Source organism: Oryctolagus cuniculus, chromosome 15 (assembly GCF_051225735.1).
Source record: "Oryctolagus cuniculus isolate XC-2025 breed Fujian yellow rabbit chromosome 15, ASM5122573v1, whole genome shotgun sequence".
Lineage (NCBI taxonomy): Eukaryota > Metazoa > Chordata > Mammalia > Lagomorpha > Leporidae > Oryctolagus > Oryctolagus cuniculus.
In genome coordinates, this window is record NC_142881.1 from 23,140,581 (window position 1) to 23,168,340 (window position 27,760).

The window sequence follows — 27,760 nt, forward strand, 5'->3', positions numbered from 1 at the left end:
TTAAAAAACTTTTATTTTGGAATAATTTTTGATAAACAGGAAAGTTTCTGGGAGGGTTCAGAGTACATAGACTCTATACCAAGCTTCTGATAATATAAACATTTTGGATAACTTTGGTGAATTGTTTAAAACTAACACAACCTATAGCTGTTCCGCTCTTTAGTTATTTCTCTTTTCCTGGCCATTTTGTTTGTTTCAAGCTCTGTTTTTCTAAATATATTTATCTTCTAATTCCATTTTTCCATGAACTTCAAACATTTTTTTTTACTTAGAGAGAGAGAGATAGAGAGAGAGAGAGATGGAGACAGAGACAGATTTAAAGAGCACCTATCCACTAGTTCACAACAAAACTACCAGAAATGACCAAATCTAGAGGAGCGATGAAGCCAGGAGCCAGTAACCCAATCCAAGTTTTCTCACGTTGTGACAAGGACACAATTTCTTGAGCCATCACCTGTTGCTTCACAGGATCTGTATTGGCAAGGAAACTAGAATCAGGAGCCAGAGCCAGGAATTGAACCAGATTCTCCAATATGGAACATAGATGTTTTACTGCTACCTAAAACATCCACTGCCTTTAAGAAAATTATAACCAATACTAGTGTCTATATATTTGCCAGATTATGATTTCCTTAGGTAAAATTCTAAGTAATTAATCTGAGATAAAAGTATCTGGATCCATAATGCCAAATCACTCAATGGAAATTATTAATTTGCTGGTGGCCTTGTTTTGTATTTTGGTGAGCCTCTTGATTTAGATGGAAACCAAAAATGCTTAACAAAATCTGACACCAAGCTTACAGTAGTTTTTCATGAAACATACTGTAGTAGAAGTGAGCTATGCAAATGAAGTGTAAATCCCATATTGCCATTTCTGCAAATCACTGTCACTTTGAGCTTCATTTTCTTTATCTGCAAAATCAATTGTTATATTATGTTTTGTTATAAATGTACTAAATAAAGTGAGCATGCTGCAGAGTGCCTGGCACACAGATGGTCAACAAATACTGGTTTCTGTATTCCTTTATTTCCTCCCTAATTCCTTCACATTCATAATTGATACACAAATGAGTTATAAATATGAAAAGTATATGTTTATATTTCCACCTTATGTTTCTTTATGGATCTCTGAAGAGGAGATTGCAGTTGGAAGAAATAAACTATTAGAAACCATTATAAATAAGACAAGAATGGTATCCATCTGAAGTCTTCATTAAGTGCCATTCCTAGAAATGTAATGGGAGTTGCATTTGTAATATGAAACCAAAGATTTCTTTTTTTTTTTCTGGACAGGCAGAGTTAGACAGTGAGAGAGAGAGAGAGAGAGACAAAGAGAAAGGTCTTCCTTTTTCCGTTGGCTCACCCCCCAAGTGGCCGCTATGGCTGGCACTGTGCCAATCCGAAGCCAGGAGCCAGGTGCTTCCTCCTGATCTCCCACGTGGGTGCAGGTCCCAATGACCTAGGCCATCCTCTGCTGCCTTCCCAGGCCAGCAGAGAGCTGGACTGGAAGAGGAGCAACAAGGACAGAATCAGGCATCCCAACCGGATCTAGAACTCGGGGTGCCGGTGACGCAGGCAGAGAGAGGATTAGCCAAGTGAGCCACGGTGCTGGCCCAAAGATTCTTAATCAAGAACATTTGATTAAATTTTCTCTAATCAATGGTTTTGTTCATGATCTCACATAGGAATCAGAGAGGTAGTGCAATGGCTCAATGATATCATCAGGGAACAGATCTTTTCCTTCTCTTTATCACACTCTGCAACTTCACTGAAAGACAGACTCTTGTAAAACATGAAGTCTAGGGCAATTCTAAGTATTGCATCGCAACAAAGTACCATATAGAGATAGAGGAGGGTCTGCATCCCATATCAGAGTGGCTGGTTTGAGTCTGGCTCCTTCCCTTAATATCCAACTTGTCACTCATGTGCACCCTGGGAGGCAGCAAATGATGGTCTAAGTACTTGGTTCCCTGCCTCACATGTGGGAGATACAGATGGAGTTCTGGGCTCCTGGCTTCAGCCTGGCCCAGCCCTGGCTGTTGTGAGCATATGGGGAGTGAACCAGGAGATGAAACACCTCTCTCCATTTGTTTATCTGTCTCTCACTTGAAAATAAATTTAAAAAGATATATTTCAATAAAGAAATGTGTTGTAACAGATGCTCGTTCACTGTCTACTGTGTGTATGGTATTAGGATCCAGGGTACAGATTAAGGGAAAAAAAAGGAAGGAAATAAAAAAGGAGGTACTCATTTTAATCAAGCTTGAATTCTAATCATGACAAGGTGGGAAATAGATAATGAATAAGGTAATTCTATATTGGGATAAATTCCATAGAAGGAATTAACAGGATGGTGTGTTCTAGAGAGTACAGTGGAAGATCAGTAAGCTGAAATCCAGAACCATCTTTGTCTACAACCCAGAGAGAACCATTGTAGGCAGAGGGAATGCAAATGACAGATTTTGAAGGAAATTTGGCCAAGTCCTGAACATGAAACAGCCATGCTAGAGGTGGCTTGGGATGCTAACACAGCTTAGCATGGGTGGAGGGGCAAATTGTTGTAGGCAGTGGAGGGCTTGAATTGATTTTAAATGCAATGAGGCAGAGCGGTATTAAGTAAGGGAGTGACATAATCTGACTGGACAGAGGCCAGAATATTCGTGGATGGAAAACAGAGACAGCCTCCCTGATACATTCTACTTCTAGCAATAGAGAACAAACCAATCTAAGAGCTATCATCACTATCATGATATTGTCTTTATTGGCTGGTGTACAGTCTCGGGTGAAATCCGTGTCAGAGTTACTTATTTATAAAATGACAGCAAAGCTTTTGGACTCTGTGTCCTTTCTAATTAAGAGTATAAGAAAAGCTTATATCATAATATAGAGTCTTATTGGAAGCAGCACTTCTGCCATGGGTTGAGAAATGGATACGTGTATGTGTGGTTCCCTATTTATCTATCAAAGATCAGAGTTAGGGGAGGTAAAGAGCCTACTCATGAGAAAAAAAAATGACTATAAAGTCACAAATATTACTGCCAAACTTTCAAAATATGTGTCTTTGACTAGAACAGGCTTTTTAGTACAGTAGGTTAGGTCATGACTTGGGGTGCCCACATCCTATACTGGAATGCCTAGGTTTAAGTCCAGGTTCTGGTTCTTGATTCTAGCTTCCTGCTGATGTGCACCTTGGAGGCAGCAAGTGACAGTTGAAGTGCTGGAGTTCCTGCCACCCACGTGGGAGACCTGGATTGAGTTTCAGGTTCCAGGCCTGGTCTAGCCCTGCCTGGTGCAGGCATCTAGGGAGGGAACCAGAGGACAGAAGATCTGCCTCTGCCTCTGCCTCTCCCTCTCCCTGTTACTATGCTTTTCCAATAAACAAATAAAATTAAAAATTTTTTTTGGTTGGGAAAATTAATGAACAAGACTTTAGTTTTCTAGAATGACAAGAGTTGGTGTGAGCATTGGGAGCTGATGGTGATAGCAAAGGAGGACAATACTAGTGAGATTAATTTTAGCAGTAATGATAGCTATAATGTATTAAATACAGATTGTGAAGTTTGTTTGAAGACTTGGAGATAGCAAGGGAAGTTGAAAATATCCACTTTGACTCTAAAGCTCTGTGCAAGGGGACTTCAAATAGTTCATGAAAAAATGAATTCACAGATGTGTATTTTGATGCAACTATTTTTTGGTGAGATCCACGTACAGCTTCTCATAAAAATCACTTCTCCTGAACTTCTTGAAGGCTCACTTGTGTGTATGCCCTGCCTAACCACCTGGTTTTTTTGATTTTTCAGATTCACAATACCTAACTTGCCGAATGCAGAACTGCACCGAGACCAACAAGAATAAACCTTTCCCGGGCTACATTGACCCAGACTCTTTGATTGTCCAGGATGATTATGTGTTTGTGCAGGTATGACACAGCCACTTCTACTGATCGTCTCAAAGCCATGCGTGCCTCCTACTTCTGTTCCTATCGCAGCTGCTTCTGCTGCTTACATTCCCCAAAAAGTGGATGAAGGAAAAACAGAAGTAAAAATAAAGTGTTCCCTTTTCAGCAAAGGAGCGTTACTGAGGATAGAAGATTCTGTACCAGTCGAATAGTAGTGAGTTGCTTCGGTCAGAGTCCGGAGGCCTTGTAAACATGGGGTCATGGTGGCCTCGCTGAGTGTTAAGACTGTCTCAGAGGGGTGCACATTTCCACTCAGCCCCTTGCCTGCATTCCACAAAAGCTCCTGGGCACTGAGAGGCCTGAGCAGGTGTGGCGATCTGTGCTTATCAGGGCAGTAATCAGACCAGCCGCCTCCCCGACACCGCCATGCAGAAGTGGTGAGGTGGCTACCCGTGTGGGGAGGCCCCTGCAAGAGAGAGGGGGAGCAGCCTCTGTTGTCCTACACCGACTGCAGTGGTAAAAGGACTTTGCCAGAGATGTGCTCAGCCAGGCGTTTTACCTCTAAAGAAGGGTGGGAAACAGTTTTTGAAGCTGAAGTTTCACAGATTCTTAAAAAGTACTGGGGAACGAGAATGCTTTGCTACTTCTCAACATTTAAGGAGAATTTTGCCTTGCTTGGACAGTGCATTTAAAATTTCTCACTGCTTTCCACTTTAAAAATGACAAAGATAGAATCGTTAAGTAGCTGACATATACATATTCACTACAACTAAAACACACGTGATTGTATTATGTGGATCAGAAATTGCAATTTACAATATGTAATCACATGTTTTTGGAAAGCAAATTTTTTCAAATGCCTGACATTAGCCTGTGTACTTTTAAATTGTTTCACATGTGGTTTTATATACACACATGCCTACCTCATTTCCATTTTCTTCAAGGAAATGAGTAATCAGTACTCTGATAATTTCAGTATCAAATTATCAAATGACATTCAAACAGTTGCAAGGGTTGGTTCTGTCTGTAATTCATTTCTCTATCCCAGGAATATTTTCTGGTTTCTAGTGACAATTTATATAAAATCCAGACATATGACTTACAAACAAGAATCAATTCAACAGTTGGAATTTCATATATTTTCTACCCATGCCACTATGAATATGATCTTGGAAGCTAGCGCTAGGGCTAAGTGGAGACCTGCTACCCAGTGGGGAAGACTGTTTCATTCCAGTCATATCCCCAAGTGTCTGATAAACATTCACTGCAAGCATTTATCTACATTCTGAGAAGGCAAGACTGCAGCTGATGGTGGGTGCCAAATATGCTACCAGAGATCGGCTGCTCAGGGGTGCTTTGCACAACGGACAGTTCATTCCTGAGACAGAGTAGTGGTAAGCCAGGTAGCAAAGTATAATGAAGAGAAATAATGAGGAGAGAGTACACCTCACAGGCCAGGCAGGCATCTCACGAAAGGGCTGAGAGCCCAGTCTGTATTCAGACTGGAGTTTTTATGGACATGACTAGGAGTCCCCTGTTCCTTCTCCCCTCCTCCCCCTTCTGGGAAATGGTGAGTAGGGGATTTCTGGATATAGAGTTCCAGAAAATCCTCCCAGGATGTGTTCAGCATGGGGTTATTGTACCTAATAGCCTCTGTGGTTCAGGGCAGGGGAAAATCCCCAGCGGGAGGGCTTAACCCCATCTAACAGGGCTATAGCACAAGTGCAGTGACTTCAGGTATAAATGCTGGTCTGCTTTCAGGGCTTGTTTCCTCATTTTCTCTAAATATTCTCATTTTCTTCCACCCCTCTTCCACACCTAGGCTCATGTCTACCTAGCTACCTTAGCATATGTGTGCTGGTTGAGAGTGGCTCCAAGGAGAGCGAATTGGCAGTACTACCCTTGACATCATGACTTGCATGTTGTCATGCCAAGGTGGAGACTGCTTCCTCTCACCTGCCCCCACCTACACCAGGTTTTGTTGGGCTGTGTGTCATGGACAAAATCAGGGGAGTGGGCTCACACACTTGTTCCGGGAGTTGGAGAACAAGAGTAGATTTATAGCGGGACCCCGGTTTGGCTTTCCAACTAACATGCCGGCACTGCTGTGTATGGAACAAGTGCATAATCATCAGTGTGATACCATTAAACTGGAACTCAGTGCCCAGAGTTGTACGGCTCCCATTCTGCCATTTTCTGATCTGGACCGTTTCCTTGTGATGTGACATGAGGACCTGTTTGTAGGATAATTGACTTGGAGCTGGGAGCTGGGCTGCTGATAGGCAATGAGCCAGTATTCCCGGAGGCTTATATCATTTGAAAAATAGCTGAGAATGTGTCTGGATTCTGAGATAGTTCATGTTAAAGAATTGTGCTATTATCCAGTGGGATTGCATTTGGGCCCTCTGACCAACTCACATACACTGTTGAAGTGAGTTTGAACTGAATACCAGTTGTTTATGCTTGTCCACTATAGGCATCTCTGTTGTTTTGTTGACAGCTACCCCTTGCACTTGGGGGACTGTTCTTGACCTGTGACCATTGCAGTAGCTCCTCTCACTGTCTTGTTTTTCTGATCTAGTTGACATCAGGAGGAAGACCTCACTACTATGTGTCCTACCGAAGGAATGCTTTTGCCCAAATGAAACTTCCGAAATATGCTCTGCCCAAGGTATGGCCTGAGTCGCATTCTGCATTTCACCATTTCCTTTGATTTCACATAGTCCACCCCCCTCTGCAGGGGCCCTGTCAGGCTCTCATCGTCGTATATTACCTCTGTTTCTCCACTACTCTGCTGCTTTTTTTTTTTACCAGTCACATGATTCACCTTTATCTCTCAGCTCCCTCCCCCGTCAGTACCCCTTCTTCGTTTCTTCCTTTCTTTAGAATTCTTTCTGTAAGAGCATCCAAATAATCATTGTTTTGATTTTGCTTATCAATAGAAATGTTTACAAACCATATAAATTAGGTGTATATCAAGACAGAAAAAATATTTGAATTCATGGTCTATCAGTGCATCAGCAGGGATCTGTTTCTGTTACGTTATTATTGAGAATTGCTGCAGCAACATGGCTCTTTTTCTCGTTGGAGCTCACAAGGCTTGTTAGAGTCAGAGTTCTGAGTCACAGCTAATTAAAAAAAAAAACAAAAACAAAAACTTCCCTAAAGACATAGGTTTTTGGAAGCAGCTGTAAAGGAAAAGTGAAAGATCCTCACTGTTGGCATCCCTAGTTAAGTTTTGGGAAACACTGAAGGACTGCCTTAATATTGAGCGCCACCTAGTGGAGGTCAAGTTGACACGGGCGCTCAAAGCAGTGTATGTGGTGGTGTTGCCATTGTGGCATTTTTTTTTACTGTAAATTTTTTAAAATTTAACTCATACTAGTTTCATATATTTCAAATATGCAGATGTAGGAACATAGTGACACTTCCCCCCTACTCTCCCTCCTGCCCATGTTCCATCCCTCCTCCTCTTCACTCTCATATTCTCTTAATTTTTACAGAGATCTATTTTCAGTTTACTTAATGACCAGATATTTTAACCTAGTATTCCTTCATCTTAGAGCAAGGAAATATATATGGCTTGTAATAGAAGACTCTACAAGTTTAAAGAGAATTTTAGCTCAACTTTTCATTGAGCAAAAATAACGTGAAGAACTTTTTTGTTCTTTTTGAGGGCAGTTGTGTCTTTTTCTCTCGTATTTTCAGCCCTGACTTTGTAGTATGCACTCTTGGAGCGACAACAGCTGGCTGACCAGGAAATTATATGATAGACATACACAAGATAGAGTCAATGGCAACAGACTGCTCTGGCTTCTCCAGACAGAATTCTCTATCTTGATTTTGAGTGTTACCCTTACCCTAACACAGTGAATGCCTCTTTCACCTCAGCCCATAAGAGGCAATAACATTCATAAAATTGAACTATTGACTCAAAGAATTCCATCTATCTTAGAAATCATTATTTTTAGATGCTAAAAGATTAATTACCAGTAATTTCCAAGGGCTGTATGTCCTGTAGCTGTGTCTACATACATTTAAATGCATTTTTCTCTTGATTTGGCTTAGGTTTTTTGTTTGTTTGCCTTTTGCCCAATAAAACAAGAATGTAACAGCATTGAAGTTGTACCTGAGATTTAAATTCTAGGAAGCCAGTATAAAAAAGGAAAACTGTTAAAATTCTCTTTGGTGAGCTCCTTGGAAGGTCTATGGGGAGATGAACACATTACCTTTGTAAATGTAACAGAGCTGGTATTTTCCCCATTGACCATTGAAATGAAGTAGTTGACTTGCAAGATTTGCACCTTTAAAAGCCAGAATTATACTCAGTGCAGTGAGATTCTCTTGTTCAAGATGTGTGTAGAAATTGAGACAAAATCAGGAATGAGCAGAATTGAGTGACGTCATGCTCACTTTTGAGTGAGTATACTCTTTAAGTGGAACAAGGCTTGGCCAAAAGCAAAAGCTATTTGCGGCAGAGTTGAGGCTAGAACTCAAGTCTTTTGACTTCCAAGCTAGTGTTTTTTATACTATGTATTTTTCCCTTCAGGGTAAATTAAAAACTTGTTATTAAACCATGCAGTTATTTCTATCCCACCCCAAATTTGAAATACTAGCAGGAGCTTCAATACAAAATGTCCCAGAACTGGTAGGCTAAATTCAATGAAGCTTTCATGGACCCATTGCTGGAGATTCGGGAAACAGATACTTTGCATTGCCTGTTCACAGCCATCACACAGATCACTGCTGACAGTTAGCCCAGTAGTATCTTGCCAATATGGAAGGAACAATTTTACTTTGAACCTGAAATAGGGTGTCTGCTCCCCTCCCCCTGTTCTCCCAGATAAGTGCATTCCTTTACTCAGCTTCATGTATGCTATACAGGTGGGAGAGTCAGTGAATAATTTAGCTTGTTCTCATAAAACAGGAGCCAATCCAGCAAAAAATGGGATGTTTGGTCCAGGTTTATTATGAAGACAATGAGATTCTTCATCACAATGCATTTACACCTACAAAGAGAAGCCCCAGCCTTGGGTGGTGTTGATCTGTAGTAAAGACATACATATTTCCTCGCCTTCTTTCAGAGCAGAACTGCTGCAGCTGGACGTAAGCAAAAATTCATGCTGGCCAAAGGAACTGGGACAAACATGTCAAATTTCTTTAACCATCCACTGCCATTGTTTCAGCTCTTGAAAGAAGAGTTATTCTGATCTGTGCCAAAAAATTTCATAAGATAGTGGTAAAGAATGACCAGGGAAGGTGATGGGTAAATTTTAATGTTACTGATGCCTCTGAGAGCATGTGGCACTCCAGACAGGGAGACGGAGTGACAGTCTTCCCTTTTGTAACTTACTTGGAGCTCATTCTGAGCTACTCAAGTGAGATAAATGAGGCAATACATATGAAAGTGCTTTGAGCATTTTGGAGGACAGCTACTCTATAAAAGCAAGGTAATATTATTATTAGTATGGATCTGGTTGTCTCCGTGGTAGAAGATCGATGGGCACAGGGATACCAGTGGTGCAGAGGCTGCCCAATTTACAGCAGATGACCCGGATTCTGGACCAGGATTTGTCACTAACTTGCTTTGAAACCTTGAGCTGCTTGGCCAATTTTTCTTTCTATCATTTTTCTTGAATAAGGAATTGATGTTCACAACAATATTTTTTCAGCAGTGTTTACTCGGAGTAAAATGTCCTTACTGATCCTTCTTGAAAATTTGGTTTAAGTTCTTAAAAAACCAACTCCATTCTGGGTTCATTCTATGTGACAGCAGCTCTGTAGGGTGTTAAGGGTTCTGGGATGTCCTATGGTCAAGAAAGCTCCTTAATTCAGAATTAATTAAAACAGTTAAGAAAGGACCTGGCTCCCCTTTTTAATTTATTGAATTCTAATAATGTTCTACAGAATAGACTTTAGCAAATTCTCTGATGGAGGATCTATAAAATTTCACATTTGCTAAAAATTTTTTGTGACTCAGTGAAAGCATTCGACATAAAGGAGAAGAAACATATTTTCCTGATAGAGGAAGAGGATTTAGGTAAGAAAAAATAAAATGTATTTAATTATGTCATTTGAAATATTTGGACATATTTATTTATTTATTTACTTGTTTATTTATTTATTTATTTGACAGGTAGAGTTATAAACAGTGAGAGAGAGAACCAGAGAGAAAGGTCTTCCTTCCGTTGGTTCACTCCACAAATGGCTGCTACGGCCGGAACTGCGCCAGTCCGACGCAAAGAGCCAGGTGCTTCTCCTGGTCTCCCATGCGGGTGCAGGGCCCAAGCACTTGGGCCATCCTCCACTGCCCTCCTGGGCCACAGCAGAGAGCTGGATTGGAAGAGGAGCATTCGGGACTAGAACCCAGCGCCCACATAGGATGCCAACACTGCAGGCGGAGGATTAACCAAGTGAGCCACAGCACCAGCCCCCGGGACATATCATTTTTGAAAAGTCTGTTCAGAGCCGGTGCCGTGGCTCAATAGGGTAATCCTCCGCCTTGTGGTTCCGGCACACGGGGTTCTAGTCCCGGTCAGGGCGCTGGATTCTGTCCCGGTTGCCCCTCTTCCAGGCCAGCTCTCTGCTGTGGCCCGGGAGTGCAGTGGAGGATGGCCCAAGTACTTGGGCCCTGCACCCCATGGGAGACCAGGATAAGTACCTGGCTCCTGCCATCGGATCAGCGCCGTGCACCAGCCGCAGCGCACCGGCCATGGTGGCCATTGGAGGGTGAACCAACGGCAAAAGGAAGACCTTTCTCTCTGTCTCTCTCTCTCACTGTCCACTCTGCCTGTCAAAAAAAAAAAAAAATGAAAAGTCTGTTCAATGAAGTTAGATTATAGGAGGAGAAAGAGAGACTGACTGTCAGCTCATATCTGGAGATAGCCATCTTTTCCATTATCATGATATATCCAGTTCTCTAAGTGACCCAGATTTAAAAAAAAAAAAAAAAAAAAAAGCTCAATGTGTCTGTATTTTAAGTTCCAAACCTATGAAATTAAGGTTTGTGTAAGGTGAGTTGGTGTAGGCGATTTACTTTAGTCTTCCAACCTAATGCTATTTAATCAAATATCTATTGAGAGGACACCAGAGGTTCGCTAGTGCAAAAATTTACTCCAAAGACACAAAGGTAGAAATGTATGAGCCAGGATAGTGTTGAAATATTAAACTTGAATTCAGGGATTATATTGCATCTGCTGATAAGGAAGAAGGTGAGATGTGTGTCTTAGATGTTTACATCCAAGGACCCAAAGATTGTCACAGGTTTGTGCCAGTCTCTATCTTTTGATGCTGTTTTCAGGATTGACTTCCTTTTGCCCCCGAGATACATCTCCAGCAGTTCTATAGATTGTAAGCAGAAAAAATTCTTGTTTTTACTGCTTACAAACTAATTAAAAGTGTGTCCCCCACCAATAGTTTCCTAGTTATTCTAGAAATATGTCTTATTCTTTTTGCTTGTGTTGCAGGCCCATCCCTGATTTGGTTACTGTTGCTAGGAACATTGAACATGCTGAATGTTAGGCATAAAAGCTCACTTCTGGTGTTGAGGGTAGAAAAAGTACCAGAAGAATTTGGATTGGATACAGGAAGAAAATAGGTCTTAAAGGGGTAAGGTTCTTTCTCAAAGAACATCAAGCTGTAATTATGAGAAGAAACATAAATAGACACTAGGCTGATATGAGCAGTAGCCAACTTCCATCCTGAACCTTTGTTTGCATTATTAATAGCATGAAATTAATGGGTATGATTCATTCTGGGCCTCTCCGCTAGGAATTAATTCTATGAAAACATTTCCAAACTCTAGAAAATGTCATGTGCAGACTGAATAAAGGTGAGAAACACAAGCCCTGTGGGAGACTTCTTCCTTTTGGAATCATAGGAGTTAACTGTGTTCAAGACTAAAGATGTGGGAGAGTCTTGTGTCTCTATTTCTAGATCAGAGTTAGAGCTGAATTGCTGATTGACTAATGGAGGGAGCATAGGTGTATATTAGAATGAGGAATTTTTAAGTTAGATAGAACTCCTCGGGATTGTTACTATGGAAGATTGTCAGATCTCCTGAAGTTCTTCAAGGATGCACTCGTGTCCATCCTGGGTGAACTGAGTTCTAAGCTACACAAAGGAAAAGAATCTTTCTAAATGATTCTTCTGCTTTGTTATTGTTTGCCATTTTGTCAAAACCACTCTGAGGTTTTTAACTGTTTTTGAGATTTTTTTTTTGCTTTGTTTTATTTTTGTTTTGAAAATTACCCCATGTCTAATGCTTTGGTCAAAGGGCAAAAGGCAGCCAAGAGTATATGAAAAATTATCTCCTAACAGCAAGCCTTGGTCTGAGATAGCAAGCTGTGGTCTGTGTTGGCCTCTACTTTTGTGGGGTTCTGAGTGGGAGGAGAAGGGATATGGAATCTATCTCTAGGCGTCCTCTCTCTGTTACCATGCTACCATGCCCTGTTTCTGTCTTCCAGGAACACAGGGCTCTAACGGCATCAGTTATTCTTAAAATTGTCACTCTTCTTCTTTACCTAAGGTTTCCTGCAGAGCATCGCAGTGCAGCTTTTAAATAAGCAGCCAAGTCCTGGGACAGTCACAACATGAGATGAGTGCTGGGGGATTCCTGGGTGAACATTTCCCTCCAGTGGGCTCGGTGGGGTCTGCTGAACCTTGCAGCAGAGCTTCGCAAGCTCCAGGATCCATACCAATCACTCAGGGATCTTACTAGAATTAAGATTTTCATTTGATAATTGAGGCCTGAAGTATTATGTGTCCAACAAGCTTTCAGGTGATGTCCATACTGGTGGTATAGACCACGTGGCGAGAAGCAGAGTTTGTTTTCTGGTTGTCTCTCCAGCTTTTCCTCATATGTGCCCCACATAGGCCTCCTGGGTAAATACTATGTCTGTGGTTGGCAAATACATAAAAATGATTGATCCTTCACTGTCATAAATATTCAGGAAAATATTCTTTATCTGTTGAGTCAATTAGATTACAACTGAGCTACGCTTATCCCTCTTATTTTCCTCATGGCCTCTCTGCCTAATGCCTTAAGTGACACTTAACCAAATAATTATTATTTCTCACATATGCAGAAGGAAATTGTCTCCCATTAAAGTGCTTATTCTGATATTCCTTATTGGACTCCACACTCTTTGGATGCCTGTCAGATTAATGTATAAAACTCTTCTTTGTTTCCTGTCTTGTGTCTTTTTTCAGGATATGCACGTCATCAGCACAGATGAGAACCAAGTGTTCGCAGCAGTTCAAGAGTGGAACCAGAATGACACGTACAACCTCTACATCTCAGACACGCGTGGAGTCTACTTCACCCTGGCCTTGGAGAATGTCCAGAGCAGCAGGGGCCCCGAGGGGAATGTCATGATCGACCTCTATGAGGTATGTCACAAGGCGTACCTGGTCCCAAGTGACAGCGGTACTCACCCTGGCCAGTGAAGGGCCAACGTGGGCTGTTACGCTGACGATTCTAATGTTGGTTCCTATGTGAACTCATTGCACGTGGAAGACAGGGAGAGATTTGCAGCATGCAGCACATTTTTATTTAGTTTGAACCCACAGAATATCTCTAAGATGGATTCTTTTCTGACCATATCTACAGGACATGAATCTCCAGAGAAACTGGAGTTTCTGGGAGATTGTCAGACAGTTAAAGGATTTTTTTAATTTTATTTGACAAGTAGAGTTATAGACACTGAGAGAGACAGAGAAAGGTCTTCCTTCCGTTGGTTCACCCCCCAAATGGCCGCTACAGCCGGCGCTGCACCGATCCGAAGCCAGGAGCCAGGTGCCTCCTCCTGGTCTCCCATGCGGGTGCAGGGCCCAAGCACTTGGGCCATCCTCCACTGCCCTCCTGGGCCACAACAGAGAGCTGGACTGGAAGAGGGGCAACTGGAACTAGAACCCAGTGCCCACATAGGATGCCAACGCTGCAGGCGGAGGATTAACCAAGTGAGCCACGGTGCCAGCCCCCAGTTAAAGCATTTGAACAGGAGTGATCATGTGCGTTTTATATTTGAAACAGCTTTTAAAGGTAGACAGGGTGTTATGTGAAGGGGTGGTAAACAGCATTCCCTTGCTCTCTCAGAAGAAAGAAGGAGAAAGGGGTTTATGGCCATTCCATAAGTAGTCACACCCTTTGGATGTGAAGACGACTCTAACTAAATAACCTCCCCTGGCTAATGATCTTTTCCCATAGGGACAGGGAGTGATGGCTTTTCTCCTAAATTGGAAAATTAAACCAATCAATAACAACATCAGTAACAACAAAAACAAAACGAAGTTTACCAGATTCCTCCTGTTCCTCAAAATTACCAGAATTCAAACTAAAACCATCTGTGGTGGATCATTCACCTTCCAGGACAAACACCAACTTTAATTGCTGCTGGAGGCACAGTTAGGTAGAAAGGAAGCCGTGATTTTGAGATAGATTTTAGCCATTTGTCAGTGTTGTCATGTGCCATGAAGGATTTAAAATGAGGCATTTAAAAACATATTCAGAATTTGGGAAGTGCAATCATACACCTATATTCTGTGTAAAAAAATCTAAAATGGATTCAGTTATGTGCAGACATAATGATTCCTCCATTTGGCTGAGTATGAAGTTCAAGAAGTCAGTTATATTCAGTGTAAAAGAATCAAATTTCACTTAGGAGATGTAAACCTGTTGTAATCCCTTTTAGAGCTTTCTATCTTCCTTCTCCTGGAGTTTGTCAGGATTTACTTCTAGCATTTAAACTTCTTGTCTAGTTAATGGCATGTTAGTAAACTTTATACCCAATTTGGAGTCCAAGTACTTGTAATGAAGACTACAACAGACTAGCATTGGCGCAGTTTGTATGTATATATTTAGAAAAATGTACTTCAAACTTTTTAATACTTTCACATATTTTCCCACTTCCTCTCTTGCCCATGTTTCAGATAAATATAGTATCATATATCTTACCCTCAAATTGAACATGCGTTTTAGAAAACATTTACATATTCTGATGATTTTGTTTCCAATTTATTTTAGATAAAATTTTATTTAATTTTTGATTCAGGCTGCATGGGTTTAAATCCTAGCTAGGAGACTGGCACTGTGGTGTAGCGGGTTAAGCCTCTGCCCGCAACACAGGCATCCCATCTGGGTACTGGTTTGAGTCCCAGCTGTTCCACTTCAGATCCAGCTCCCTGCTAATGTGCCTAGGAAAACACTGAAAGATGGCCCAAGTGCTTGGGCCCCTGTATCCTTATTGGAGACTCCGATGAAGCTTCTGTCTGCTAACTCTCATATGTCCCTGGCTGTTGTGGCCATTTGGGAAGTGAACCAATGGGTGGAAGTTCCCTCCTTCTCTCTCTCCATCTCTCTCTTTCTCTCTCTCTCTCCCTCTCTCTCTCCCCCTCTCCTTCCCTCCCTCTCTCCCTCCCTCCCACTCTTCTCCCTCCCTCTCTCCCTCCCTCCCACTCTTCTCCCTCCCTCCTCCCTCCCTCCTTACTCCCTCTTCACTCAGTCACTCACTCATTCTCTCTGGAACTCTACTTTTCAGATAAACAAATAAATCTTTTTTTATTCTTTTTTTTTTTTTTTGACAGGCAGAGTGGACAGTGAGAGAGAGAGAGAGAGAGAAAGGTCTTCCTTTTCTGTTGGTTCACCCCCGCAATGGCCGCTGCGGCCAGGAGCCAAGTGCTTCTCCTGGTCTCCCATGCAGGTGCAGGGCCCAAGGACTTGGGCCATCCTCCACTGCACTCCCGGGCCACAGCAGAGAGCTGGACTGGAAGAGGAGCAGCCGGGACAGAATCCGGTGCCCTGACTGGGACTAAAACTCAGGGTGCCAGCGCTGCAGGCAGAGGATTAGCCTATTAAGCCGCAGCGTCGGCCAAAACAAATAAATCTTTAAAAAAAAATCCTAGCTAGGTTACTTGTATATGTTCTTGAGAAAAGTTCAATATCATCTAAACTCTGATTTCCTGTTTTTAAATATGGAGATAAACATGGTACCTGCTGGATAGCATTTCTTTGAAAATGAAGTGAGTTTATCCTTATAAAGTGCTGAACACTATGCCTGAAATACAGCAATATCAACAAATTAAAGATAGCATAATTAATATAATGTTCTAGTGTGTCTAAGCACCAATGTATTATTCATATAGTCTTAAAATCTGCCCATGTGCAATACATTTCCGTTGTTTTAGATTTCTGCTTCTTTCCTTATTGCAGTTAGCCTTGCCATATGACATTCTCAACACCAATTCTTTGTCTTCTTATAAACAAGTGTAAATTGCCATATTTCTTTCCTCGTTTGTAACTTCCTTAAAAACGTTTAAACTTGATATATACTGCATTGAAATGCTATGCACTGCGTTGCCTTGATTCAGCACTTACCAATGAAGAAGCTGGCTCCCAGGATCTGGCTGATGTGAAGACAAAGCAGCTTCCCTGACTTAATGTTACCCTTTGCTTTCCTGAGCCTAATTCTGTCCTTGGTCTCTCAAAAACATTTTTGATTTTAGGTTGCTTTATTTCTTTACTGATTATCCTTGCCCCTCAATTCAACATGGAATGAATTCTCTGGATAAATTTTGTTTTCTGCCAAAAACAGAGATCATTTTAATTGGTCCCTAGATGATAGAAAAAATGACATATTTGGGCAAGAATGACTTTGCAGTGTTCTGTTATTTGCAACGATTTTCATGAATGCTTTCCTGAATTCAAACGTCAGTAACAGATATGGAGTGAGAAGAGGAAACAGGGTGACCTCTTTACATGGCAAACATCCCTTTGTTAATCCTGTCCCCGTTTGCATCTCTCTTGTGGTTGGCTACTTGTAGGAAACTGCTGGCACTGTTTGTCATCACTCTGAGCAGTGGTGTGACTGCATTCTGGAAAGGTGTTCTGCATTCTGGGACTTTGTTTTGTTACCCTGACAGTTCATAGCAACTTGAATTGAAATTGATGTGATCAGAACGGCAGTGCCGTATCTGCTGATTACATAGAAAGAAAGAATATTGGCTGACACAGAGCCTGGCACAAATTTTCCCTTAAATCTGATTGTTCTGGCTTGCAGGAATCTGAAAGCCATCCAGTAAGAATTTCCCAGTAGAATTGCAATGAATGATGAGAGCTTAGAGATAAACGAAAAGTAAGAAAATCCATAAATGAATTAATGAGAAGCAAGAATGAGCAGCACACAAGATGGGGGTGATTGTGATAAAATACTTGGAGGGCATGTCTGCTCACGTTTGGGGTGACTGAGGAGAATGACATTCGCTCTTTGCCTGCTTCTGCGTGCCAAATCCCTACTTTCTGCATTGGTGCTCCTTAAGCTCTTTTAGTAGAGGCAAACTATATAATGTGTAAATGTGTAGATGTATCTCTGCCTCAAGGATAGGCATAGTTGACGGTCTGTGTGGGAAATGAAGAAGGAAGCATAATTCTTACTAAAAAACCAACTATTTTTTGAACACAACATTGAAAACTGGATACAAATATGATGCTGTCTACATTAGCGCCATACATGCATATGGGATATATGGGATGAGATGGCAAAATGTTGGAGACAAAGTATTTGGGGACTATCTCCCAAGGTGTATTTATTGAAATACTGGAATTTTCTCTCAGTGTTAGTTGGTTATTGCACACAGACTCATTCCAAAGAGTCAAGAAATGCAAGGTAGGCAAGGTGGCTAAGGAGCAAAAGTACTAGAAATAGATTTTTTGTTGATGACTATCATAGTAATAATAACCAATATTTTGTATTTGATAAGTAGTAGCACCAAGATTGAAAGACACTGAAATACAGGATAAACAGTGTTGGACTTTGTACAGCAGTGACAGGGGTTAAAGTCAGCACAAAGAGAATCAATAGTTGAGTGCTCTGGTTTACGTACTACTTTCTTTTATTTATTTATTTATTAGAAGTTTATTTATCCATTTGAAAGTCAGAGATACACAGAGAGAGGAGAGGTAGAGAGAGAGAGGTCCTCCATCAGATGGCCCACCCCCCAATTGGCCGCAATGGCAGGAGCTGGGCTGATCCAAAGCCAGGAGCCAGGAGCCTCCTCCGGGTCTCCCATGCAGCTGCAGGGGCCCAAGGACCCGGGCCAGACTCCACTGCCCTCCCAGGCCACAGCAGAGAGCTGGATTAGAAGTGGAACAGCCAGGACCAGAACCGGTGCCCATATGGGATGCCAGTGCCTCAGGCCAGGTGTCAACCTGCTGCACCACAGCACCAGCCCCCTACATACTACTTTCTGAATCATGTCTTGAGTTACAGCTAAACTTTCCCAATCTTGTCTAGTGGATTAAATTGTGTAAGAAAAGCCTAAAAACAAGTGTCCTAAAACTTTCTCATTTTTGAATAATGCAAATGTCCCAGAGGCTTCTAGTGGATTTGGGAACAGAAGACTGCATACCTGATGCGGACTAGAGCAGAAAAATGAAGAGCATGTCTGAGACATATGATTCCTAGTGTAGTTGTGTGGTGCTGATGATAAGGAGTCTGACAGCTTTGGGCAATATCTAACTTCCTTTGAGAAGGAAATATTAATTAACGATGATGAAGAATACTTTGGCTTAACAGACAATGACACAGAGTTGTATTGGGAGTGAAGCCACCTGGCTGACGAATTCATGATGCACAAGACTATGCATATAACATGAGTGAGCCATAGTCGGTATCATGAAAGATATGAGTAGTGGCCATGGTATGTTCTGGTACACTCATAGTGGCCATTGCATGTTAGGAATGCCACCAAATTCAGAAGGTGCAGAATGTGTGTGTGTGTGAGTGAGCCACAGTGGGCTTTATAAAAGATGTAACTAGTAACCAGGGCACGTTCTGTTATGTACATGGTGTCTCCTTCTGAACATTATGAGTTCCCTCTCAATAGTTGTACGGATGTAACTTATGCCCTGATTTCCTAGGGAAAGACTTCCTCTTGCAAGACAGTATATAAATTAGGAGTGAAATGCTCTCCCATCCAAGACATATTTGTTACAGGATATGGAATTTGCCATCTAATTACTGAAGACTACAGTTTCTAGAAGGCCAGTGATGTTTGATGAAGACAATGGTGAAGGAAGGAACGTGCAGACTTTTTTTGGTAAAAGGATTCTCTGATTTCAGAGGCACCCCTAGCTCCTTTTGAGTATATGGCTGTCCTTACTGGGATCATCTCTTTGGAAGGGAAAAATATTCCATTCTCAAAGCCCAAAGACATCATGGTCAAGAAAAGTTTCTCTTTCTTTGCACAATTACCTTATCTTTGTTCTCTTCAAATTTTGATAATTAAGATTTATAATTTAAATCTGAGACTGAAAAGATGGGAACAATCATCTCCCCAGCAACATCACAGGCAAAAATTCCTATACAAAAATCCCCTCAACTTAGCCTGTACATGGAACATTTGAATGCTTTGTGCAAGAGGGAGCCATCTAGAGGAAACATGAAAAACCCAAGAGATGTACTGGAGAAGCTTATGGGAAGATTATGCCCATGTGCTAAGAATGAAGATATAGGTATGTGGGCAAAAACGAAAAAAAAAAGCAGATAAATATTGGAGACAGTTGTTATGAAAAGAGATTGGTTGCTGGGAAAGGGTCGTTGAGCCAGCTGGACCTTGAGGGGTGAACAGGTAGAGATGCATTGGGAGGTAGTCCACGGGAGGAAGTGGTCTCTATGGCAGAGAGAGCAACACGAGAGAAGGCAGTGCCTTGAGACCGTTGTGTTGCTGTTATGCTTTCTGTTAGGCTTCAGGCTTGAGCTGGAGGTTCTTCATATCTAAATGCCAATCAACATGGTACCCTGCTTTCTATGTTGTTAACTAATAAGAAGTATCTACTGATCACCTTCTGGTAGCAAATTCTTCCATTTGAAAAACACAAAAGTAGCTTCCCAGCGGGCTGGTATTCTAAAAACTCGTAATGATGGTTTCAGAAGACAGACAAGACACCAGATCTTTCTACACAGGAAGAAAGACATCCAGCAGCAGGATATATTATTCCCATAGGAATAGCTTCCCTAGGAAATTCTGTGTCTGCGTGAAGGCTTTTCCCTATTCTTGCCATCCCTCAGTTCCACCCCATTCTGTAAATTATATGTGGTATATATACAGGGAGAAGTTCTCAGGTAACATTAACCCAGCTTCTCATGCTCAGAGGAACCCCAGACCTTACACTCACACACATGCATTCACACATGCACACGTGTACATCCACACACTTTGGACACTAATGCTGCCTACTTGATATCCAAAGTTCTACAATGAAAAGATAGAGGTTTCAAGAAAGAAATGACAAGATCCTATACGAGAGTACTGGAGGAAAGTGCATCCCACCTAGGGATTGGAGTGAGACACACAGCAAGATGGATTTCTCAAGCTCAGAGCAAAAGTAATAGTGAATGGTACAAAACCCTGAGAGCAGGGGCCGGCACTGTGGCGTACAAGGTAAAAGCCACTGCTTACAGCACTGGCATTTCATATGGGTGCTGGTTTGAGTCCCAGATGCTCCACTTCCAATCCAGCTCTCTGCTATGGCCTGGGAAAGCAGTGGAAGATGGCTCAAGTCCTTGGGCCCCTGCACCCACATGGGAGACCCGGAAAGCTCCTTGCTCCTGGATTCAGATCAGCACAGCTCCAGCCATTGTGGCTATCTGGGGAGAGAACCAGCAGATGGAAGACCTCTCTCTCTCTCTCTTCCTCTGCCTCTCTGTAACTCTGCCTATCAAATAAATAAATAAATCTTTAAAAAAATAAAAAAGTAAAAGCCTAGAGCAAGGGTGATCATCTCTGCAGACCAGATCAAAGGAGTGAAATAAAGAAACAAAGAAGGACAACTCAAATGGATAAAGTTCACTGGCTGCAATGGATATAAGCTGACCCTCTCTAGCTCTGTCCTCTGTTGACACACATTCCCTCTCTATGCCAAGCTTTTATTCCTCAAGATAAACCTGAAGGCCAAGTTGCCAGCAATGAATTACAAAGCACAGCTCTCTGCTCAATTGGCATTTGATAATGCCAAGCAGTTGGGGGCCAATAAAGTCACCACTTCTGCAAATCAAATGAACCAGCTCCTAAACAAGTATAACCCTGTGCTGACACCCTTGCCACAAGAGGGAGAGGTCAGGAAGGAAAATGGCAATGAAACCACTGCAATTAGTGCCTTTTTCATTCCTTCTGCACCTACTGTAACCCTCTAGAGCAGCAGATGGCTAAGACAGCTAGAGTTCTTGCTGGTTTGTGGGTATGATGTAGAAAAATTGTATGACTTTTTGAGAACTCTGACATGAAATTTAAGCTTTAAGCAATTGGTATTTTGATTATATTTAAGTATGTAATGACCTTTTGAACATATACAAAACTAAAACTCAGTTCCCTGGTGAGCAGCCCTTGTGGAGCTGCAGTAGTGAACAACTAAATAGTATTTGTAATTAACACACTGTTGTTGGAAGGTAGGGCTCCTGGAGATAAACCCTTGCACACTGGTTGAGAATCAATAATGCACAAAGAATTGTTCTGGCTGCTGTTGGTTGCCCAGAATGTGGTTTGTTTTCCTGTGTAGTTCAAAGTATTCCTTCAGCAACTCGTTTATAGCATTTATTTGTTTAACAAAGTTGTCATTCCAATAGAGTACAAATTTGGCCTAACTCTAAATTACCCCAGGTGCCAAATCAGCAGGTACAATCTAATGAGGTCTGACTATGTCAAAGCAAAGGCAAATTATGTGTTCTCTAGTGATCGAAACCTGACCTCTCTGCATTGACAAAATCAGAGCTGGATTTGTTGAAAGAAGATTGGGAGTTGGGCAACTTTGAATAGAAATCCCAACTGTGTGATCTTAAGCAATTAAATTTTGCCTGTACCACAGTTTTCTCCCACATTGGGATAAAGGCTGTTACACAGGTTTGTAGTGTATACTGGATGCTTTATATATAAAATTTGAACCATTGGGCTTGGTATTTAACAAGGATTCTTCTACTGACAGTTTCTCAAATCATGAGCTGAAGGGCCTGAGTTCAGATAAATGGGCTCAGATATGCCTGCTTTCCTATTCACTTACTCCCTGTTTATATTCCAAACACCTGTTACATCTAAGTCCCCTTTTTCTCATCTTCAAATTGTGGATGATGATAACTCTATCTTAGGGTATTGTGATCATTAAATGAATTAATGTTTATGTAGCTTGAGAATGCACTACTCAATACATTTCATTCCTTCTCCTCAATGTCCCCCTGTTCTTTTGGATTATGATTATCTGAAGCATGGTAAAATACACATGCATGTGTTTAATGTACTCTAAAATATCCAAAAAATAAAATGCAAGTTAATTATTTGTTTGTGGGTAATTTCTACAATTTATTAATTGTAATTTCTGTCATAACAAATAGCAGAAGAGAAATAATTGTATTTTCAGAGTTAAATAATTAAGAACTGCTGATGGTGAGAACAACAGTGTTACAAGAAAGGCAAAGGGATTATTCGATGAATTAGAGAAACCACTGTTAAGTTTAAAAGCTGTTGTCTTGTGTTCGGTGTATTGTGGCTTAACAGAATTATCTTTTACAGGGGGGAAAAAAAGCAGTATTAATTGAATCAGGAGCTCTAACTGACCTCTTTGAATTGCCCATGGCTATAGCAAGCTCAATAATTTAGATAGTCTTCAGGAGCATGAGCTGTGAAGCCTTAGAGTTCTGGGTTAAAATCTCAGGTCTGGTACTTACTACCAGGATGTCCTTGGTTACTGTGACCTTGGGCAAATCATTATCTGGATGAATGTGGCTTTTACTCATTTGTGAAATAGAATAAGTGATATTTATCCAAGCTACTATTATAAAGATTAGCTGAGATGAAGTATTTAAGACTCTGGGTGCTATGCTAGCATATAAAGCAGTTCCTATCTATTTATCATTTACCAAGCAACAGAAATTAAAACACAGTGGGTTAAGCTGCATTCTGTAGCTCTGGCATCCTAAATTGGCAGTGGTTCAAGTCCCAACTGCTCCACTTCCAATCCAGCTCCCTGCAGATGCAACTGGGAAAGGAGCTGAAGATGGCCTAAGTACTGAGGCCCTGCACCCATGTAGGAAACCAGAAGAAGCTCCTGGCTCTTGGCTTTGGCCAGAATGTAGCTTATTTTCCTCTGTAGTTGCAGCCATTTGGGGAGCAAACCAGCAGATGAAAAACCTCTCTGCCCTCTCTCACTGTAACTCTGCCTTTCAAAATAAATTCAATGATAATAGTAATAATAAAAGTAAGTTGAAGAACCAAAGGTTATCCCCTGGCAACTGCAGGCTACTACCAACCTACGTAAGCTATCAAACTTGTACAGTGACCCTTTCCCGATATGCATCGCACCCCCACTTCCATCATATCAACTCATCTTCTCTTTCTTCCAAGACAAGGGCTTTCAACTGATCTGGCAGTCTAATTTTTTTAAGTAAGCAAATATATTCTTTCTGAAATTGATGTATTTTTCAGCCATGTCAATTTTTCCCAGGTAGCAGGGATAAAGGGAATGTTCTTGGCTAACAAGAAGATTGACAACCAAGTGAAAACTTTCATCACATACAACAAAGGCAGAGACTGGCGATTGCTGCAGGCTCCAGACACGGATCTGAGAGGGGACCCTGTGCACTGCTTGCTGGTGAGTCTTCGTGTGAGAGTAGGATGTGTCATGCAGGAGGGGTCAAGGGAGCCCTTTGACTGTTTCTCAATTGCTGAACAAAATGGGCTGGGAATGTGTGAAGGCTGAGTGTATAGGGAAGGGTCACCGTGCTTGTTCTGTGATAGGCCAATGAGATAAGAGAATATGGCGAAGTGTCTTGCTCGTTTCCCACATCTTCATTTCTAACCCGTGTTCTTAAGAAGATCTCCAATGATGGTTTGAGGAGGAATACAATAATTTCCATCTCTGGTAAAGATATGCACTAAACACCCTTACTTTTTCATAGATAACCTGTTCAGATCTAATGATGCATAATCTCAGCTGTAGAACTGATGAACTGAATATAGAACTGTGTGGGTGTATTTTCATGTGGAGATGTCTAATCACATTTTCAAATAAGTTTATGACAGAAAAAAGATAGGAACCACTGATTTAAACCTTTATTTGTTTTACTTATGTTATATATTGATTTATCTTATCCTATGGAGCTGGGATTGGTAAGAACTGTGACCTGGGAGCTGGCGCTGTGGCACAATAGGTTAATCCTCTGCCTGCAGCACCAGCATCCCTTATGGGCGCCAATTCTAGTCCCAGGAGCTCCTCTTCTGATCTAGCTCTCTGCTGTGGCCTGGGAAAGCAGTGAAAGATGGCCCAAGCACTGGCTTCTGATTTGCCCATCTCTGGACATTGCAGCCATTTGGGGAGGGAACCAGTGGATGGAAGACATTTCTCTCTGTCTTTCCCTCTCATTGTCTGTAATTTTACCTCTCAAATAAATAAATAAAAATCTTAAAAAAAGAACTGTGACCTATGGGGGAAATACAATACACCACATGTTTTCTATATGAAATTTTATTGGAGCACAACCATGCTTATCCATTTATGTCTATTTACTGTCTATGTCCACTTTCACTCTAAAGTGGATGGTCCAAAAAGCCTAATATATTTATATTTTATCATTTTAAAAAACTTTGCTTACCCCTGATTTGAAGCAGTGTAGAGTTTTTTAGTAATCTTACATTTGAGCAATGAATCTATCTGTATGAATTTATTTATATATTTGATGATGGGAGGGGTGTCCCAGAGGAGGAAGGAAGATGGGTCTTGTCTATAAGGAGTTTTCAGTCTACTGTCTATATGAGTGAGGCTAGATTAATAAATGAAATGTTGTAGAATTGCATCTCACTTATAGAAACTCTAATGTCTGCTGCATGCTTGACATACCAATAAATACAGAGTGAATGCAGGAGGGAGGGAGATTAATTGCAAAACAAAGTATTGTTATTAATTTCTGTAAAACAGTTCAGAAGTTGTTTTTAAGTTTAGAAAAGGGAGAAACCAGTATGTAAATCTAGAGGAAAGCCCAATTCATTTTAGAAAGAAGAGCTTGGTAAGTGTGTGTGTGTGTGTAGTTCACACTTCATACAACTCTTACTTTGTCATTATCCAAACTCAGCTAGACAAAGTGTGCACAGTCACTTCGCAGGTTCATCTCACACAACTGTAGGTGGGTCACCCTCCTACTTGAGAGGATGCCAGCAGCAATAGCTTGACCTTATTAGTTGTAGAGGATATCGCAGTTGTCACTGTGCATCAGGGAAGCAGTCTAAAATTCAGCCTTCCACTCAGCTTCCATCCTTATGACTAGTAACTTACAGAGGGAAGACAGCCAGTTGTTACAGTAAGTGCACAAAGCCCGTGACAGAAGTAAATATAACAGCAACTTATTGAATACTTACCCTATGTAATGCACAGTGCAGTGGCATTTAAAAAAAAAAAAAGAGTTGCCTTCCTATTTTAGCTGTTCTAAGTTGGAGGCATGGTGATACTTAGCCAAAGATGTATGCAATGCACCAGAACCTTAATGTGGTGCCCCATTTCTACTGTGCACTCTTGAAATTAAGTGCCTATAATAGGGAATTCACCATGGCACCTAATAGGCTTGCCTGAGTACTCTGACATCATGAATGGATGGACCCTTAAAACTGACTCTTAAATAAAGCTCTTAGCACTGTGTTTCCTGCTGCACCCCCAACTCAGTGTCACAGAGTCTTATTGCTATCCTCCAAAATATAAATGACATAATAGCTTACTTCCTTATCTCCACAGGGACTGCCCTAATCCAAACCACCAGAACTTCTCACCTGGCCTACAGTGTTGGCCTCCTAACTGAATCTCCCATTTCTACCTGGAAATTCATTCTCTGCAGAGTAGCCAGTGTGACTTTTTAGAAAATCAACTTTACAGAGATAAAATATTTATATGTTAAAAATATCCATTTTAATTATAATTCAGTGAAGTTTTTTAAATTTTTACTTTATTTGAAAGACAGAGACATAAACAGGTCTTCTGTCCTGTGGTTCACTCCCCAAATACCTGCAACCACCAGAATTGGGCCAAGCCAAAGCCAAGAGTCCAGAACTCAATCCATAACTTCTGTGTGGGTGGCAGGACTCTAAGTACTTTAGCCATTTTCTGCTTCTTCTGAGGATGCATTAGCAGGAAGCTGGACTGGAAGCAAGACAGGCAGAACTCAAACCAGGCACTCCTGGATGGGATATGGGCATCTCAAGCATCTACTGCATTGCTACACCTAATTAGATGTATTTTGACAACTGTATATGAGGGTGCTTCGGAAAGTTCGTAAAAAAGATGGCACTAAAAAGTAAATTTATTTTAGCTTCAAAGCTTTTGAAATTCACATGCATTTTTTCACTCAGTTTTTGAAAATCCCCTCATATCTATGGGTTTAAAATGTTATGTACCAAAGTGAACTTATTTTTTAATTTCACTTTACATTTATTTTTTGAAGTACCTCCGTATACCCATGTAACAACCATCACAGTCAAGGCATGACATTGCTGTCACCCCAAAAATTTCATTTAATTCCTTGTCAGTTAAAACCCATATTTCTAGACCCAGACAACCACTGATTAGCTTTTCTTTACCACAATCTAAATTTCTGTTTTATAAAATTTTGGGTAAATGCTGTCAAGTTGGACTTCCAGAAAATCAGATCATTTCCCTCTGTACTTAGTAATTGCTTTCTAAGTCAGGTAGAATAAAGTCAAACACTTTGTCCTCCTCTGCAGGGTCTCGTGTGATCTGGCCCTTTCTGCTTCTCCTGTGTGGTCTCCAGCAACTCTCTCCTTCCTTTTTTACAATGAGCAATGATCGTACAAAGGTTTATTTCACTGTTTATATCTTAAAATCTTTGCACTTACTACTATTTCTCTTAAAGTGCTGTCGTTGTCCTAGTTAGACTTTTTCTTGGCATTCAGATCGTTGTTTGGTTCCCTTAATGGCAGAGCTTTTTTGAGCATCTTCTACCATTGTATTTGTCCCAACTCTTATCTTCGGGACCCTTATCAAGTCCTTAAAATCAGCCAATGTGTTCAGTGACTATTGCCCATCTTCTGCTAAGTGTAAGCTCCATGAACTCTCCGTGGGGACGGTGTCTATCTTTTTGGCCGATCCAAAGTATCAGTTTTAAGAATCATGTCTGCCATATGGTGAATTTTACATATATATTATATGCATATATAGAATATATGCACAGGAATGGAACCCATTCATTGCTTCTGGCAGTTACAGTGGAGGATTTGTCCTAATCGCTACTTTCTGAAGCTCATGGGTGCAAGTTGACTTTGGAGTTAACAAACTCAGGAGTTTCATTAAGATTTATGGGAAAAAAATGAATTATTGGGAGATAGATGTATGGTGTCCAGGAGTCGTCTGGCCTGCCTCCCTCATTAACTCTGTTGCTTAATGTAGTTTCAATCTGAGCCTTAAAGAGCAGGGAGCAAGGTGAGGAGGGGAAAATGACAAGGAACCAAAATCACTTCACAAAAATCTGCCAAAGGCACAAAATAAGCAAGAAAATCTTTGAGCCACTCTCTACTCAGGCTGTTAAAAACCTTCTTGAGACTTGGAAACTGGTGGCAGAGAGGAGATGAGAAGTGATTTCAGATTGTGAGTACCTGGAATGTGACAGTGTCGCTGAAAGCACAGCCTCTAGTGATTAGAAAAGAGGTTTTCCAGCAGGGCTGTTAGAAATGTGGAACAAGTTCAGAATTACAGCCCCGAATGGAATGTTCCTGGTAAAATGTATTCTATAGAAATAAGACATCCAGGGTAATTTCAGGCTATATTTTTAGGACTTTTAGACTGATTGCCTGGAGGGCTCAGCTGGGATTTCTTTCTTCTGA

At 41.2% G+C, this 27,760-nt stretch overlaps 1 protein-coding gene across 7 annotated transcripts in view; it reads left to right on the top strand.

The window, feature by feature from the left end:
• SORCS1 (sortilin related VPS10 domain containing receptor 1) overlaps nucleotides 1-27,760 on the top strand; it is a 589,194-nt gene that overhangs the window by 454,141 nt on the left and 107,293 nt on the right. For 6 of the 7 annotated variants that reach the window (XM_051824151.3, XM_051824146.3, XM_051824152.3 and 3 more), the window contains exons 7-10: nucleotides 3,801-3,919; nucleotides 6,480-6,569; nucleotides 13,109-13,288; nucleotides 23,385-23,531. In XM_051824151.3, the coding sequence (XP_051680111.1) occupies nucleotides 3,801-3,919; nucleotides 6,480-6,569; nucleotides 13,109-13,288; nucleotides 23,385-23,531 (536 nt within the window). Of the gene's footprint in view, nucleotides 1-3,800; nucleotides 3,920-6,479; nucleotides 6,570-13,108; nucleotides 13,289-23,384; nucleotides 23,532-27,760 lie in introns of those variants that run through there. The other variant, XM_089314062.1, reaches the window with a different exon arrangement.